The sequence below is a fragment of the Corvus kubaryi genome, unplaced genomic scaffold (genome assembly GCF_017639235.1).
Source record: "Corvus kubaryi isolate FWS band 111438036 unplaced genomic scaffold, C.kubaryi_AGA036_p1.0 37334, whole genome shotgun sequence".
Taxonomy (NCBI): Eukaryota; Metazoa; Chordata; class Aves; order Passeriformes; family Corvidae; genus Corvus; species Corvus kubaryi.
The window spans coordinates 24754601-24772646 of record NW_024581108.1 but is presented as its reverse complement, the minus strand read 5'-3'; the positions used below and the strand labels follow the sequence as shown (position 1 = coordinate 24772646).

The window sequence follows — 18046 nt, the reverse complement described above, 5'->3', positions numbered from 1 at the left end:
TATTTCCTGCTCCTTAAAACCACAGAACCATAAATGCTGGAAAAGACCTCTAAGATCAAGTCCCACCATTGCTGTTCCTCTCCCACCCTCCAGCACTGAAGGAAATCCTGGTTTTCCATCTAATTGTGCTTTGGAGATTCAAATAATAAAGGAAAATAAGTTAATTAACAGCAAAATGAGTAAAGAACCTGGTCTGAAATTTGAGTGTGAGAGGTATTTGAGTGTGAATGATGTCCAGTGACAGAGGTGATGGGCAGTGAGTGATCCAAACCAGGACTGACAGAATTCTCTGACAATCCAATTGTCAGCCCCGCCCACGGGGAGAATTCCTCCTATTTCCATCTATTCTTACACAATAGATCCACGAGCTTAATTCACAGTATTTTTCAAGCTTTGCTTTGTGATTAACATCAATTTAAATCCATTTAATGAAATTGAGCTTATTTGGGCCCAGCATTAAGCCCAAACCCGTTCCTCAAGCCCAGCTGGAGGCGATTTCCAGCGAGTTCCCTCCAAAGGGAGGGAGGGCCCTGTCAAAGGTTGTTAGCGGGAACATGTGAATTCCCAACAATACAAACACCACAAAACAAGCCCTCAGGAGAGATTTCCATCCCACGGAGCCCTGCCTTTTTTCCTTAACCTTCCGTGGAGACCTGGCTGCTGTTGCTGTTGTCAGGGAACGCCAGGGGTGTGGACTCCCCATAGAATTGTTCAAGGATAGGCTGGATGGGCAGCCTGGCATAGCGGAAGGTGTCCCTGCCCATGGAATGAGCTTTAAGGTCCCTCCCAACCTGAACCATTCCAGGATTCTGTAATTCACAGAATCCATGACATCCCAACCCAAAGCTTCAAGGCTACTCCCCAAAGCTCCCAATGCATTCCAAGCACGGCTCAGGGTTATTCCCACTCCAATCACCCCGGGCTGACCAACCAAAGGCATTTACAAGTTGCTACAACAACTTGTACAAACTGTGGAACAACAACTGACAAGGCCAAGACAAACAGGGATAATGGGCTCCAGCGGATCCCGACTGCGGATGCAGACGGCAAAGCCGGAGCTGCTTCCTGGGAAAGGCTGTAAAAATAGCAAAGGCTGACATTTCAGGATTTTTCTCCTTCCTTCTGGAGGCAGCCTGAGCAGATTTCCATCAACCTCTGCTTGAAAAACCAGTGCAAAGTCTGAGGTCTGGGTGACTTGGGAAGGTGGTGTTGGAGGCAGGGTGGGAGAAGAGAACCTGATGTTACTAGGGAAGGAAAAGCTGGAAAGATGGCAGCAGCTGAGTCTGGATCCCAGACTGGAGCTTGCCAAGACGTGGTGCTCCAGGGAAGCCCTTCCAGGTCAGGTCTGTACAGAGTGGGGCTGCCCATCACCCCAATTCTCATTCCACATGCATCTTCCAGTGCCTCCTCCTCCATCCCATCCCACCTCCTCCCTCTGGTTCCTCCTTTGCCATTATCCCAGCGGGATCACCTGGATCTCAGTACCAACAGGATGGTGGAGACATCTCCTGAGACAGCAGGATTGTTCCTCATGGATTCCCCTCAGTATTGATGGATCTTTGTCTGCCCAGTATCAGTTACACGACAATGGAGTTGTCTGACATTTTTAGTGGGATTTTTTTGTGGTGAGGACATAATTCCTCCCTTGTTCCCAGCTGTCTTTGAGAGGAAAACCAAATCCATAAATGCTGTCCCTGGCTCTGCCTCAGAAATCCATTTGCTGCTTTTATCCATCTCCTGTGGAGCCGAAGGAGGCTCCAGATGAAATTGATATCAAATGGTATCAAACCCAAAGTCGTAATTTATGAGCACGCTGTGACCTCTCCATGAGCGTGTTTACAAATGGATGCAGGGGTTTCATCCAACGGGAAACTCCTGGAAAAGGGGAACACGGAGCCCAGCAGCAGCTGGCAGCAGCTCCATCCATAGGGGGATGACACCAGGGCCATTTGTCCTCCTGTCCCAGCCCTGACCTCCAGCAGCTCCACAGAACAGTTCGTTCAGAGGAGCCGGTCTGACAAGCCCCATTTAAAAGGACACATTCCCTAAGGACATGAGAGAGCTCTGGAAAACAGCCGGATACTCAGCTCTTGCCATCATTAATTTATAGCCATCCCAGTTCTATAATTACCATTTGCTTTCAAAACCTTCCTCCTTCAGTCAGCCACTAAGGAAATGCTCAATATAAAACGCTGTCCAGCACTCCAATACCCACCAGCAATTCCAGGATAAAATGCCAGGTTTGGAAGAGAAGGCAGGATGAGGAATACCAGTGTCTCAGGCCATGAATTTTGCTTATTTCCCCAAAGCTTTAGGATGTATGGACAGCACCAGGAGCTGGAGTTACTTGCCCTTCTCCCTTTCTCTCTTTGCTTTGTCCCGTGCTCCTTGTCAACCCCTTCCCAAAATCCAACATTTCATATTTGAAAGTTTCCCATTCTTTTTCCACCTTCCTCAGAAAAAAAATACAAAAGAGAAGAACCCCTAGATAAGCAAGAGGATTGTTTATCCAAGCAGGAGAAATTCCTGAGCTGGAAGGGACCCACAAGGATCATCCAGTCCAGCTCCTGGCCCTGCAGACACCTCCGAATTCCAGCCTGTCCCAGGGAGCGCTGTCCATGTTCCCAAGGCCTGGAGCATTAACAACTCCAATCAGTAACACATAATTTGACTTCCCAAGCTTTTTTAAGGAACAGAGATCTGAAAACACCCTTGAACCTAAAAGGCCTGGATGTCTTTGAACGTTGCTGAGGTCCCTTAAACCTCGTTTTTGTAGGATGAGCTCCAAAATACATCAGGCTCAGCTTCCCCAGTCAGCTCAGGAATAACGAACCCAATAACATGGAAAAGCTAATTTCCTGTTATTGTTAGGGAAGGAAACTTTCACCTAATGAAGTTGTCCATCACTCGGCAGTTTTTACCTGCAGGGCTCGTTAAAGCTTTTGGAAACGGAGCTGCAGCACAAAACATTTTAAGAATATACAGAAAATCCTAGGAAAAAAAAAAGGAGGAGCAAAGGAGGCTCAGGGGGGACCTTGTGGCTCTGCACAAGTCCCTGACAGGAGGGGGCAGCCGGGGGGGTCGGGCTCTGCTGGCAGGGAACAGGGACAGGAGGAGAGGGAACGGCCTCAGGCTGGGCCAGGGCAGGCTCAGGGTGGATATCCAGGTAATTTTTTTCATGGAAAGGGCTGTGATCCATCGGAACAGGCTGGCCAGGGCAGGGGTGGAGACAGGGCTTGGAGCAACCTGGGATGGTGGAAGGTGTCCCTGCCCACGGCAGGGGGTGGGATGGGAGGATTTTTAAGGTCCCTCTCATCCCAAACCATCCTGGGTTTATGAGTCCACGATCTCCTGATCCCTGTGGAACCCATGAGGCGACGCCGGACAACCCAAGTAAGACCTTGGGATTAGTCAGAACCAAAAAGCTGGAAAAGACTAAAAAAACCCAAAAAGGGATCAGAGAATGTCGAGTGAAGCCAAGCCACAGCACATAAATTATGATAAACCAGGAATGTGTCTGCCACAGTCTGTCCTGGCACCCAAGTGGAGCCCGGGAGAAGCCAAGAGTACATCCCAAAAACACACAGTCCAAACGCAGGGATGCTGCCACTTCCACAAGGGAAGTTCCACACAGCAACACTTCCAACAAAGCCAAATCCAACAGGAAAACCTCCTGGAGAAACCATTTTGCCACAGAAAATTTCATTTCAGTTAAGCCTGTGCGTGAGGGTTGGAGGTCAGCGATTCTCCAGGCAGGCCTCAGCCACCAGAGATCCTCTGGGAATGTTTATTCCTCAGAGATCAGGACACTGCAAACATTTAAAAACTTACTTAAAGGGATTAAAACTTATTCAAAGGTATTAAAACCTTGAGAAATAATTCCTCTGAGAAGGAATCTCCTCCCCTCCCCTCTCCCCTTCCCAGGGAATGCCTGAATCCATCAAACTCCAGTTATCATTAATTCAAAGATCTGTTGTATTTTGCTGGAATTTTGAACAGCTGGGCACTCTTTTAACACCATCTTTTCCCACATATGTGGCCGGGGGATGAAGGAAGTTGCTCCTTTCTGTTTTCCATGGGTTTAGCCAGGGCTGGGAGCCAATTTCCCTGGAGAGAGCAGATGCAGGGATGGCACAGCTGGTTCTGTGTTTGTTGTGTGGGCTTGTTTCTGTCTCCTCCTCACCTCCGTGTCCTTTGCAATCCCTCCTCCAAGTGCTGAGGCACTTTCCTTGGAGATGGAGACAGATGGGAGAACATACTCAGCTGAGAAAAAGTGAGGAACCTTCTGCTTCCCCCCCCCATCCTTTTCCCTGTTCAGCTTGTTTCTCCTGGAACTTTCAGTGGAGAACTGAGCAACACACTGTGTCCAATCCCAGCCCCAGGCTGGAAGAGAAACTGCAGGAAGCATGGGAATCATCCTGTTTTTTCCACACTGGGAAAAGAAGCTTGAAATCACATCAACAGAGGGTGAGAAACACAAGCAGAGCAGCTCATCAAAGCACAGCCAAGGGTGTTTCCAACACTGGGATAGGGAATGCATCCTGCTAAATATGGAGCGGAGTGGAAACGGCTCCAACAGCACATCCTGAAGAATCCTGGAATCGCCGAGGTTGGAAGAGACCTCGGAGATCGGCATCACCCAGCGCTAGTGACAGACACTGCGTTTGATCCAGCGCGGGAATCGGCTCCTCCACGCCAAATCCTGGGAGAAGGTGCCCAGGAGAGCTCAGATTTGGGATCCTGGAATGCCAGCACAGGGCAGGGCCACCTCAGCAGAGAGGGACAGGCAGGGGTGGCACAGGGAGCCACCAGGAGCACCTGAGCTCCTCCAGCACCTCCAAACCATGGGGGAAATCCATGGATCTTTATCAGCTCCAGGGAGCCACCAGGAGCACCTGAGCTCCTCCAGCACCACCAAACCATGGGGGAAATCCATGGATCTTATCAACTCCAGGGAGCCACCAGGAGCACCTGAGCTCCTCCAGCACCTCCAAACCACCAGAGAAATCCATGGATCTCATCAACTCCAGGGAGCCACCAGGAGCACCTGAGCTCCTCCAGCACCTCCAAACCACCAGAGAAATCCATGGATCTCATCAACTCCAGGGAGCCACCAGCAGCACCTGAGCTCCTCCAGCACCACCAAACCACCGGAGAAATCCATGGATCTTATCAATTCCCATTCTCCTCAGCAATTCCAAGTAAACACTCTCCAAAATTCCATCTTTCTGAAGCACATTCCATGGAATTCTCTCCTATTTGGCTCCATGATCATAAAACCCAACACGATAATTTGATCATTTCCATCGCCTCCATTAAATTTTGCAGCTTCCAGGAATTCAAGAGCTCCGTTGTTACTCACCAGGCTTGGAAAAATCTCAACTGGATTGTGCCATCTTATTGAACTCCCTGAATTCCACCACGGGAGATTGTTGTGCCATGAAAACTGAGCACGTTTTCAAAAAAAAAGATGGATATTAAAAAGCAAATTCCTGGCAGTGTTTTGCTGCACTGAGGGATAACCAAGAGGAAAAGCAGAGCAAAATTTCCTAATATTTAATTTCTGTTCTGTAGTTCTTCATCAACAAGGTAACAGGTAATTATTAAATTAACGAAGGTAAATGTGAATTAATTTGGGGAAAAACCCAAAAAAGTCTTAATTAAGAAAAGACAATCAACATCATATTGTAGAAATCCCTTCTTTAAAAGCCCAGCAGGGCCTGAATAAATAAAAACTGAGTAAGTGATTTAGGCTGGATAAGTATTCCCAGGATCCCAGGAGGATCAAAGGGACCTTAAAGCCCTTCCCATTCCCATGGGCAGGGAATATCCCATATCCCACGTGGCTCCAAGCCTGTCCAACCCAGCCTTGAGGAAGTATTTATAATTTTGAGGATAAATCCAGCAAAACAAAGGAATCTGTTTTATAAACTGCAGAGTGCACTTGGGAAACGCTGAATTTTGGGATCTTCCAAGCTCTTCCTCCTGGGAAGGAGTTTGCTATGGGTGTAAAATGGATGACTTAAAGCTCTTGCTTGGCAAAAATAAGATGGAAGAGGTGTAAAAATCAAAGATATTTTTAAAACTATTCCTTTGGAATCCTCAAGATATGGATGGGGAGAGGGAGAGGAGACTGTGGGCTGTGGAATGGGAATACACTGGGATTTGGCTGGCAGGAGAAAGCCCTGAGGACCATCTTCAAGAGATGCTGTTCCCTCTCCAGTCACTCCAAAGGAAACTCTCCATGCCCAAAATTTCCATGGCTTCTGCCTGCCTTTTTCCCCAAAAAATCCCCCCAAAATGCACCAAGGGATATGAGGGGAATTATCAAAGGAAGAAGGAGCATATGGAATTCTGGGATCTCTGAGGCAAAACTGACAGATGCAAGACAGCAACGAGACTGGCAGATTGTGGTGGAGGAAAATCCCAAAGGCTACCGAGGTTTTGTGCTGTTATTTTATGGGAATGAGGCATTTGGAGATGGGATCCAGGGCTTGGAGCAGGCAGGGATGAGGCTGACACAGGTTCAGAGGTCACTGTGGTGACATGTGGATCGTGGCCAGCGGAAACTGCCTTTCCCTGAGGAAAAGAACCATGTGGATCGTGGAAACACCTGAATCATGGCCTTATTCTTAAAAAAAAATCCCTCAGCATTTGCTTTCCTTTTCTTTTCTGGGCAAGATCTGCTGACTGGATATGGGAGCAGCCTGTGGTGACACAGATTCCATCAGCACCAGCAGGAGAAGGGAACTGCCGTGCACGCAGTCCTAAAAGCAGGAGAAGGCCTGGGAATAGACAATTATTTCAAAGGGAACGAGGAATGAGGGGAGGCAGCAAACTGAAAAGAAGAAAAAGGAGCAGAAGATTCCTCCCACAACGGCGTCGACGGGGTGGAAAACGCTCATTTCCCACCCCAAAGTGAGGAAGTTCCCTGGTTAGGAGGCTGTAAAAGTCAGACATTCCAGAAAATCCAACACGGATTAATTCCCTGGCCTGGCACTGCTGCGTGCTTGGTATTTAGTGCCCGTTTACTCCCGAGGCAACTCCTTTGCTCCCCAGCTCCCACAAAAGGGCACCTTATGTAAGTGGCATTTGGTTGAGCACAGGTGAGGCTGCTCCATGCCCTGCATCCCAATCCCACAGCTCCTCACAGATCCAGGGGCTCAGCGGGACCCCCCTGCCCACGGCACACGTGGAACAAACACCCTCCAGACTCCAAGGAAATGCTGGAGCACAGGGAAATATTTCATTTAAACTGAGAAGGCAGCTGGGCTTGGCGTGTGGTTTGTGCTGAGGGTGTGCTCACACTCAAACATTCTTGGAACCTTTCGAAAGGTGATTTTCTCCATTTCTACAATTGTTTCTTTCTTATCTAAGCTTAAAACTGTTCCAAATCACCTGAGATTAAAAACTTCTAAAAACTGAGTAGAAAACCTTCCCTTTTTTTCCATTTGGAGGGACCCCACCTCCTTCACAAGTTGATCCAAGTTCCATCTCCAAATGAAAGATCCGAATTCTTTTTTCACCAAACAATACAGATGCTCAGTGCTGAGCCTGGCCACATCCTGCTCCCCCCTAATTCCCATCTGGACCATCTCTCCCTCATTTCTCTGGATAGGCTGCTGGGATCAGATGAGCTCCATGACAGATGTTCCAGGGAATTAATGTGAATAACCCTAAACACCAGTGACCCCAAGCAATTAAAATCCCGAAGAACACTCTGGAGCTGCTACAGCTCATAACCAGCTTCAGGTCGTTATTACTGCTTGGATTTAAATAAAAAAAACCCAAAAAAAGCAGGGAATCTGCATGATTCCAGAATTCTGAAGGAATGGGAAAGTAATGGATAATATTAAAAAATTCACATTACCCAAAGTTTTCTGGTCCAATTCCCACACTCAACTGGTGCATATTTAAGGAGACTTTTGGGATTTAAGAGGTGGATCATGCAAGGCACATCCAGAGGAAATTTAGGAAATGAACCAGTGAGATCCTCATGGATTTTCCTGCATTTTATCTTTTGATGGCTGTTTATGGTTTAAGGAGGATAAGTGACCCTCAGGGGCAGCCCCAATCAGCTGGAATGGCACCCAAATTGACTATTTGGGGTTAGAAAATTGTGGGGAGGGAAAAGAAGACTCTCAGCCAGGATTCCCTTGGAAAAAAGGTGGAAAGGAGGGAGATCTGTAGCCAGCAAAAACTGTCTCAAAGCCTTTGCCAGGATTTAACTCCGAGAGTGCCCTGCTCCAATCGCCCTGTGCTGAGAGAGTGACGGAAAAAACGCGTCGTGAAGGCTCTCAGATGAATTCCTGGGCTCTGAAACGAATTCCTGGGCTCTGAAATGTGTTCTGAGATGGATTCATGGGTCCTGAGATGAATTCATGGGCTCAGAAATGAGTCCTGAAATGAATTCATGGGTCCTGAAATGAATTCCTGGGTTTGAAATGAATTCATAGGCTCTGAAAGGAATTCATGGGTCCTGAAATGAATTCCTGGGTTTGAAATGAATTCATAGGCTCTGAAAGGAATTCATGGGTCCTGAAATGTGTTCCAAGATGAATTCACAGGCTCTGAAATGAAGTCATGGGCTCTGAAATGAATTGCTGGGCTCTGAAATGAATTCCTGAGTTCTGAAATTATTTCATCGGTTCTGAAATGCACTGATGGGCTCTGAAATGAATTCCCAGGTCCTGCAACGAATTCCCGGGCTCTCACACACAACCACACCGCGCCTGGGAAAGTTGCCGGCTGCTGCCTTTGTTCCCGGGAATAAAGGGCTGGATTTCTCCGGCTCTCAGGAATACAGGGCTGGATTTCTCTGGCTCTCAGGAATACAGGGCTGGATTTCTCCCGGAGAACAGCGGCTGAATGACAACGGTCAGGCCCTGCATTAAACATCCCCTGGCTGCCTCTCTGCTCTATTCACTGCCAGGAGAACCCGTGAGCGACCCGCGGCTCGTCCTCCCCAGTTCAAACCACAGCTACACTGGTGTTAAACCCAGTTTAAACGCAGGTGACGCCCGGGAGACCTTACCAAGTGTGTGCCACCGTGAAGCGACGGCGCTGGCGGATGCTTTTATTCACCAGCAACTTTCTGAAAAAGCAGGGAGAGTTCCTGGGCGAGCTGCGAGGAGAAATCTTTGGCGACGTGGGTCTGTTCCCGGGCAGCTTGGGCAGCTCCAGCTCCAGGTGCATCTGCTCTTTGAAAGTCCTGATGTAAACCTCGGCCTCGGGAGTGGCGAGTTCCCGGGAAGGCTCCCTGGCCGTCATCGCTGCGGCGCTGGGCGAGCTGCGAGCGCTCAGGGCTCGCCACGGGAGCGCATCCCCCGAGCCCCGCTCATTCACCGGGCTGCGCTCCGAAGGCAAAGCCCGCCTGGAGCGGCATAAGCGGCAGGGTGATCCGGCAGCGCTGCCGCCAAGCCCCGCTCAGCCCGGCTTTCCTGGGAGGATGCTCCCGGTGCTGTTGTGTCAGCGCTGGCGGGGCCGCTCATGCAAAATTCATCGCTCCAGCATCCCGCCCTCCCCGAGCGGGAGAAGCGCGGCGCTGTCAGGAAGGCGCTCCGGGAACCGCGCAGCCTGCGCGCCCCGCTGCGCCCGAGCCTTCCATTGAGAATTAGTTTTGCCCGCACCGCCGTGGCTCCACCCGAGCCGCGCTCATTGGCTCGGGGTTATTGTGACAGCCGGACTCTGTCCTGCCCTGCGGGGAGCGGGCGGCACTCCCAGGGAATTTTAAGGACCTGTCCAACGTCCCGACGTTGCTCTCGGGCACACCCGGAGAGATCCCCGGCTCTGGGAGAGATGGGAGAGCGCTAGGAGTGGAGAAAAAGGCTAAAAGGGAACAGAAACAAAGGCAAGGAGTACTGTTCTGCGGGAACAAAGCATGCAGGAATTCCTGCTCCATGGACAGGCTCCACTGTCCTGGGATGCAGAGCCGAAGGGTCAAACCACTGCCAGATCAAAGGATGGGGAGCTGGCGAAGTTAATGCCAATCCATTTAGGATTCTATGTGTCTAAAACAAAAAACCCCAGGAATTTTAGCTCTGGATGTAAACACAACAAAAGCAAGTTCTACTCTTCCAAGAATAAAAAGCAACATTCAGGGAAAGAAGTCAAAGACCAGAAGCTGAGTGCAAGAGCACAATAAATCCCTGAGGGAGGGGCAGAGCACCTTTTAAACTGGTCAAAAATAGGTGATGAAAAATTCAAATACAAGAAATCTTTTCGAAGCAGGAGGAGACAGGGAGAGCATGTGGGGAAAGTGCTCTGATTGCACAGTGCAGGCATCAATTCCACAGCAAATCCCTGTCCATTCCAGTGGGTTTTCCCTCAGATATCCCAAAACACTTGACAGGAACACCAGCCTGCCTTCCTCAGCTTCCAGCAAAGCTTTATCACAGAGAACTTCCCTATAGAGGAACTCCCAGACATCCCACCCAACCTGCCCTATTCACCATTCCCAGGTATTACAAACCCAAATAAACCAAAATATCTGCCCAAGCCTCACTCAAGGGCAGTGGAACTGCAGTGGGATTCAATCCTGACAGGTTCGGGCAGCAGCAGAACGGGAATATTGGATGCTTTAGGAATTATGATGTGGTCGGCTGGGATCTGTTACTGACATGCAGGGAGAGACAAAGGGAAGCTTGGGAGCTGAAGGAGGAATCAAACCCACACAAATGTTTTGAAGCTGGAATTCCCAACAGAAATAAAACCTGGAATTCCTAACAGAAATAACAAATGAACTTCCTAACTCTGATGGGATATTGGAGAGGGTTTCTGAGGATACACCTGCCTTTTCCTAAAGCTTTTCCAAGGGCAGGGGGACAGAGGGAAGTCACCCTTGAAGAGCACTAAAGGTGTTTTCCAATGTATCCATTAAGGGAGTGCTTCCCATCACCTGGACATCCATCAGCTGTTAATGAACTGGCAGCCCCACAGCCTGGACGAGGTCCTGTGGTGAGATGGGCACAGAAATGCCAGCAAATGGAGCTGATGAGAAGGGAGAAGGAGCCTGGGGGAGGAGGAAAGGCTCCATTCCCTTGGGAAAGCAGAAGGAGTGGGAATACCAAGCACCACCCACCCAGGGAGCCGGAATGCAGGGGTTTCTCCAAGCTGAGGTTGCTTGGAGCACTTTGAAGGCTGACCCTGAGCAGAGGAGGTTCCTTTTTTCCAACATCATGCAGCTCCTGGTGCCAATGGATCCACATTTCCCCGACAAAATTCCCTGGGAAAGGTCCTAGCACAGCTCTCCTGGTGCTCCAGCTCCCACCCTCACGCTGCCAACTCCTGGTGTTCCACACACACAGGACCAACCCTGCAGCCAACAGCTCCGTATTCTCCATGGATTTACAGCCTGGAATTCTGGCCAGACACGCTGCTTTACTCCAGGATGAGCCAAGAGGAGGTGAGAACCAGACACTGGAGCTGACTGGCAGGAAAGCCTGGGATGTGAAAATCCTGGCAGGAACTCCCACAAAGGAATTTTGCTGTGTTTGCTGAGGTTACCTCCAGCAACAGGAGAGATGGCAGATGTTCCCTGAACACCCCAGGAACACGTGGGACTGGAATACCCTGTCCATCAGCACAGATTATTGTCTGCAGTCCAAGATAACAGTTCCATCAGAAAAGGGATCAGTAATATGAAGGAATTGTTGAGGAGGAGGAAAAGATAATTGAAGGGAAGTGTCTGGCAGGAAAATGGGACCACTTGGAAGAAACAGGACAACCAAGGAAACTTTCAGCAGTGTAAGTGCACTTGGGTGAGATTCCATCCACGCTTCCAAACTCCCTGAAGAGTCTGGAAGTGCTGGAAGTTTTAATATATTTGATTAAAATAAGTGATAGGGTGGGAAACAACATTTCCAAGCCCGCAACTCCTCAACAAAAGCTGATCTGGAGTGTGCTGAGAGCAATTGCTAAGCAACTAGAACACATCTTTTTTTTCTTTAGCAGCACCATTATTTACCTGTTCCCGAGTCCTGATAGCCAGGATGGAATAAAACCCCAGGGAAAAGGGAATTGTGAAGTGTCCTACACGCTCCAGTAGCAAAGGAAAAGCTTTTAGTTGACTTTTCACAGCACTTTCAGCCAGGGGCACAGTAATTGGCCAGAGCACATTTAGATAAGAACAGTCAGAAACTCCGCTCTGTTGCTCCAGTCATTATTCCATCCATCCCAAAGGCATCCCAAAAAGATGAATCCCGCCAACCCCACTGCAAATTAATTACAGAAATCATTTAAGAAATTATTTCAAGGGATTGTGCTTTGCTGGTGCTGCTCGGACTTCTTCTTCCAAGCAAGGAAACCCAGGGAAAAGATTTTTAATGAAGTACAAAGTCTCCTGTCCAGAAATCCTGCCTGGTAGAATTCCCTCTTTACCAGGAAAAACAAAATCCTTATCAAACTTTGAAATAATTTGAAAATTAAGATTATTTTTTATAAAATATAAACCACAGATTCTCTCTGGGTGTTTTAATTGCTGTTCAGTAATTTGTTATTTAATCCATGCAATATCCATGTGCTCCTGGAGCAACAGGGGCTGTTCCTTCGTTAGTCCTGGAAGGGCTTGGAAGGTCCCTCACCCACATCAGATTCCTTGGCTTAAATCAGGCACAGGATTGGAAGGCCAGGAGAGATGGACAATTCCAGAACATTTACTGAAGCTGAGGATGCACAAAGGAAGGATTCAAACCCTTAAAATCCCTTCTAGACTAAAATTAGACCACATTTGATGGGAAATAAAACCATTACTGGGCCAGGACTTTATGGAATTTCACTGCACTGTCCCTACTTAATGTGGATTTCTGCCAAATGGGTTGGGAAAGGATCCACGATGGATTTCCAGGAGAGAAACTCCAGGAGCCAATCAGCTCCATTAGCTCTGGGAGAGATGAACGTGAGCCTAAAGAGGAGGCAGGGAAATCAGCCAAAGCACATTCCCGTTAGGAAATAAAAGGAAAAGAGGAATGTCTGGCTTTGGGAAGGGGTGGAAGAACGAGATTTTGAGGAAAAAGGGAAAAGCAAACTAAGCTAAGGCAGGAAAAAATGACAACTTTGTCTTGGACTAAACCAACACAGCAACTGGAGAGAAAGAAGAGGGAATGAGAAGGAATGAGAGAGTGGAGAACACGGGAACAGTGATTTGTACTGGAAAATAACTCAGTGCCACAGACGGCAGCAGAGGACGGAATAAATGAGCGGTGGAAATGTCACAGGACTGACAGGGATGTGATCCTCAGCTCAGCCCCTGAGGCGGCAGCTGGAAGTGCCAGGATGAGCCAGCACCGGGAATAAATCACAGCAACCCCGGGAATGGGAGACGGGCAGAGATGTGAGGGGGGAAGAAAAAGAATCAAGGAGAGAAATGTCTGCAGGGAGACAAGGAGAACATCAATGAACTGGAAGCTGGAGAAGGGAAGCAGCCAGGAAAGGGATGCCAGGGAATGGGGCTTTAATGGGGAACTGGAAGTGGATGAAAATGTGAAGATAGGGAATGACAGGCAAGGCTTGGAGTGCGAGCAGTGGCTGGGAGGAGAGAGCTGAGAGGTGGCAGCGATGTGGAAAGGAGAGCTGGGAGCAGCACTGCGAAAAGCGGGAGAACATTCCAAGGAAATGCAAAGCTGGAGGGAAGGATGTGCTTGTGGCACAGAACTGAAACCCCTGCAGGGATGGAGCAGCTCTGGAGACACAACAGGAGTGGAGGAAATGGAAAAGAAAGGAGAGCAGCACGGAAGGGACTGACACAAGAGAAAATGATACAAAATAAATTCATTTTTCCCTTATTTCCCTTCTGTCACATCCAAGAGATGCCCTGTGTCCATCCACTGGTGACTGCCACTAATTCCATCAGAGACAGATCAGTCTTAGTTAATTCCACTCCATCCTAGTCCCAATTTTACTTTAGCTCCCTCAGAGTAGCAGCAAACCTACTGCTAGGCTCAACTTAAACACGAGACTGGCATTTTAACCACCACACCGAACTGTGATTTCACCTGAAAAACAGGAATTCACCACTGGAATTTGAGCTGCACTGGATCAGCCACATCCCCCTGCAAGGCAGGAAAGCAAAGCCCCCCTTCCAGAACACACAAACCAATCCCAGGGTTTAACAGGAATAAAAAGGGAACAGGAGAGAAACACCTGGGAGCATCATCTCCTCATCTGTGATAAGGGGCTGAGGATGTTTCTCAGAGATAATGTGGATGTCCCATCCCTGGCAGTGTCCAAGGCCAGGCTGGACAGGGCTTGGAGCAACCTGGGATAGTGGGAGGTGTCCCTGCCCACGGCACGAGATGAGAAGACCCTTAAAATCCCTTCCAACCCAAACGAGTCTGGGATTCTGTACAATAAAATCTTCAACACTCCCTTCATAATCTCTTTTTAACAGAAGGCTGAGCAAATCCCAGGAAAATCTTTCCAGCCCAAAAGCAGAAGGTTTCACAGTGCTCAGCTGGTTAATTTTTAAGGAAAAAACTCCCCAAAACCACCTGCCTTTGCACCTGCTGCCTCCCAGGCTGAGCTCCTGAAGGATGGCTCCATGACAGGAAACTCGAAATTACATGTTTAGGATTTTCCTCCTCCTTGCCTGAAAGTTTCCTGCTGCATGAGAAGCAGGAATCCATCCCTAATTACAGGTTTATGCGACAAATTCCCCACGTTTGAGAGGCAAAAAAAATTAATAACAATCCACTGTTTTTAGATTCCTGTTGGGAGATAAAGTTTTTCTGTATTTAATAATTTAAAATGACACACTTTGGATCTCCATTCCCACAGATGATGCGGAGTGTTTGGGAAGGCAGCCTCTCCTTATGATTCCGTAGCTTTTCCAGTATTAAAACACCCAGTATCTCAACAAGGCCAAGAGGACCCAGAATATTTCTCAGATCAGTCCCAAAAAATCAATTCCATCTTTAGGAAACATTCCCTGGCAGCTGGGAGTGGCTGGGTGCTCATCTGCTCACCCTGAATTAATTCCCTACGTCAGCCAGGCCCTGGTTCTGTTTGAGCTGAGCTTTACAAGGCATTCCCTGGCACAGGAAAATTATCTGCATTCAGAACATGCAGGAAGGAGTTGGGAATAACATCAAACCTGGAGCTTTTCCCTTTCCAGTTGTCCTAAACTGGATTTGGAACAGTTTTTTCCATATTAAATCCCCCACAAAACACAATTTATCTGCCACAAATTACCATTTCTTACCACACTGCAATGCCCCCTTTTTCTTACAGGTATTTCTGCTGCTCCCTCCTAGTGACTGAGAATAAATTGATATTTACAAATTCATTATAAATTTATATCATTTATACTTTTATCATCAAATTACATAAGCCACCAGGGCGTGATGTAAGAAGGGAATTTGCTTAGCAACTTGGGATTGTGCCTGATTTATTCCCAGAGAACACTGAAATGCCTTCTATATATCCAGACTGAGTAATCCCATATGGCAGAGCAATCTGTATTAATTGTGATTATTTCCTCATTTCACAGCTATAGATTCATCTATTGCAAGTTAAGTAGAGGAGGAGATATTTGTAATATATTACCCAAAAAATTCAACTTATTCCTCACGGCCAGAGACCTCTGGGGTGACTCCAGAGAAAGGAGAAGCCAATGGAAAAAATTCTGAAAATTTCATACATGCTGATGAGAAAAGGCTTTGTTCTAATGCAGAGATGGAGCAGGGAAAATTCCTTTATGGAAAGGGTTTTCCAGCCCAGGGCAGTGGTGGAGTCTCCTTTCCTGGAGGAATTTAAAATCCATGTGGATGTGGCCCTTGGGGACACGGATCAGTGGTGGCCTTGGGGAATGGGTGGATTTGATAACCTCAGCAGCTTTTCCGACCTAAACAATTCCATGATTTTTTAATACAATGACAAACACGAAAAAACCCCCAAGTATTGCTCTGCCATTTCTTGGTACTCCCAAACAATCCCATGGATCTAATCCAGGCACCCACTTTGCCAGGCCATTTTTGCATCCTGCCATGGATTCCCATGGAAAACTCCCCAAAAAAAGGGACAAAAAGGAATATTTAGCCTTGGAGCACCCTCCTCTGCCTTGCCACAAAATGACTGAAATCATCTTCACGAGCCAACAGATTTCTCTGATATTGGTCTCACAATGGCTGAGGAACAGAAAATTCCACCAGTAATCCAAGGTTTTGTATTTTCCTCCTGCTTTTCCAGCCTCTCAGTTGATTGACAGGATATAATTCCAGTTTCATTCCAGTTATTTTGATTTCTTTGTGTCTCAGATCATCACCCCCTTCTCAGCTCCCTCGGATTAACCAAGATCAGGTTTACAGGGTGGATTTATTTATAGTTATTTTTCCCTAAGGAATTCCAGGCAAAATTCCCTGTTCAACAACTCCAGCTTTGCCAGTGCCTCATGTTTGGGAGCTGGGAAAGAGCGGGATTTGCTCAGTTGTCAGAATTCCCAGAAAGCTTTGTCCATTATGGCTTAATTAAAGGAATAAATCCACAGCCAAAAATCCTTGAGAGCAGCTCGGGGCCACTGCCAATAAAAACAGGGTCAGGGAGGAGGTGGCTGTGGCCTGTCCAAGGACATAAAAAATTCCATGATTTTTTAATGGATAAGAAGTCTCCAGTGATGGGTCAAAAGCCTCTGGAGCTGCAGTCGGGGTGAGAACGTGGCTGAGGCAGCAGCGCAGGATGATCCCACATTCCCAATCCTCTGCTTCATTCCAGTGACATTCCCAGTGTTATCCAGGCCTCTGTTCAAAATATTCCAGCAGGGAATTGCCACAAAAAGTCTGGAAATATTCCAGACGTGGGTACTGAAAGCACACAAGGAAAGGTCCGAAGGCATCGGAGCCCTCCCCAGGGCCAGCTGGAGATGGACCACGAGGAATTTGGGAAACCGAGGGAGCAACTTGGCCACAAGTGTTTAAAACCAGGATTTATAAGTGGATTTTGGTGAATTTTGCTTGGGAAATCACAAAATCATGGAATCACAGAATCATTAAGGTTGGAAAAGACCTTTAGGATCAGCAAATCCAACCCTCAAGCAGCAGCACCTCCATGTCCACCAGTGACCGTGTCCCCAGGTGCCACATCCATGTGCTTTGGAACACTTCCAGGGATGCTCACTCCAGCCCTTCCACGGACAGCCTGTCCCAGTGCTTTGCAGGAATTTTTCCCCAATATCCAATCTAAACCTCCCCTGGCACAACCTGAGGCCGTTTCAGCTCATCCTATCCCTTGTTCCTGGGAGGAATGAGAAAATCTGTGTGGAATAAACTCCAGGCATTCAAACTTCCCAAATGACAACACCCAGGAGAGGCAGAGGGGCTGTCAAATGGACATGGAATGATGCTGGAAGGCAGAGGGAGGAGCAACCTCAATATATTCCCTAAGTCCTTGTCAAACAATGTTGGACTCCATGGGTTTCTCCTCTATGGCAGCGTGAGGGAGGAGAGGACAGGTGATGGTGTGCAGACCAAAAACTGCACAAAAATAACCAAAAACTGAACTAAACCAGCCAAAAACTGAATGAAACCAACCTAAAACTGAACTAAATCAACCAAAAACTGGACAAAACCAACCAAAAACTAAACTAAATCAACCAAAAACTGGACAAAACCAATGAAAAACTGAACAAAACCAACCTAAAACTGAAGAAAACCAACCAAAAACGGAACTAAACTGACCAAATCCTGAACAAAAACAACCAAAAACTGAATGAAACCAACCAAAAACTGAACTAAATCAACCTAAAACTGAAGAAAACTGAGGAAAAACTGACCTAAACCAACCAAAATTGAACAATATGAACAAATTGAAAATTGTTCAATCCAATATTGAACAAAGCCAACCAAAAACTGAAGGGAAAGAATCAAATCCTGAACTAAACCAACCAAAAACGGAACGGAAAGAATCAAATCCTGACCAAAGCCAACCAAAAACTGAAGGGAAAGAATCAAATCCTGAACAAAACCAACCAAAACTGAAGGGAAAGAATCAAATCCTGAACAAAACCAACCAAAAATGGAACTGAAAGAATCAAATCCTGACCAAAGCCAACCAAAAA

At 47.5% G+C, this 18046-nt stretch overlaps 1 protein-coding gene across 5 annotated transcripts in view; it reads right to left on the bottom strand.

The window, feature by feature from the left end:
• Nucleotides 1–18046, bottom strand: part of PDE4B (phosphodiesterase 4B) — a 175771-nt gene that overhangs the window by 126601 nt on the left and 31124 nt on the right. The window contains exon 1 of one of the 5 annotated variants that reach the window (XM_042030925.1): nucleotides 9035–9567. The exons of the other annotated variants lie outside the window; for them this stretch is intronic. Coding sequence (XP_041886859.1) covers nucleotides 9035–9270 — 236 coding nt within the window. The 5' untranslated portion in view covers nucleotides 9271–9567. Of the gene's footprint in view, nucleotides 1–9034; nucleotides 9568–18046 lie in introns of those variants that run through there. 5 annotated transcript variants of the gene reach the window in all.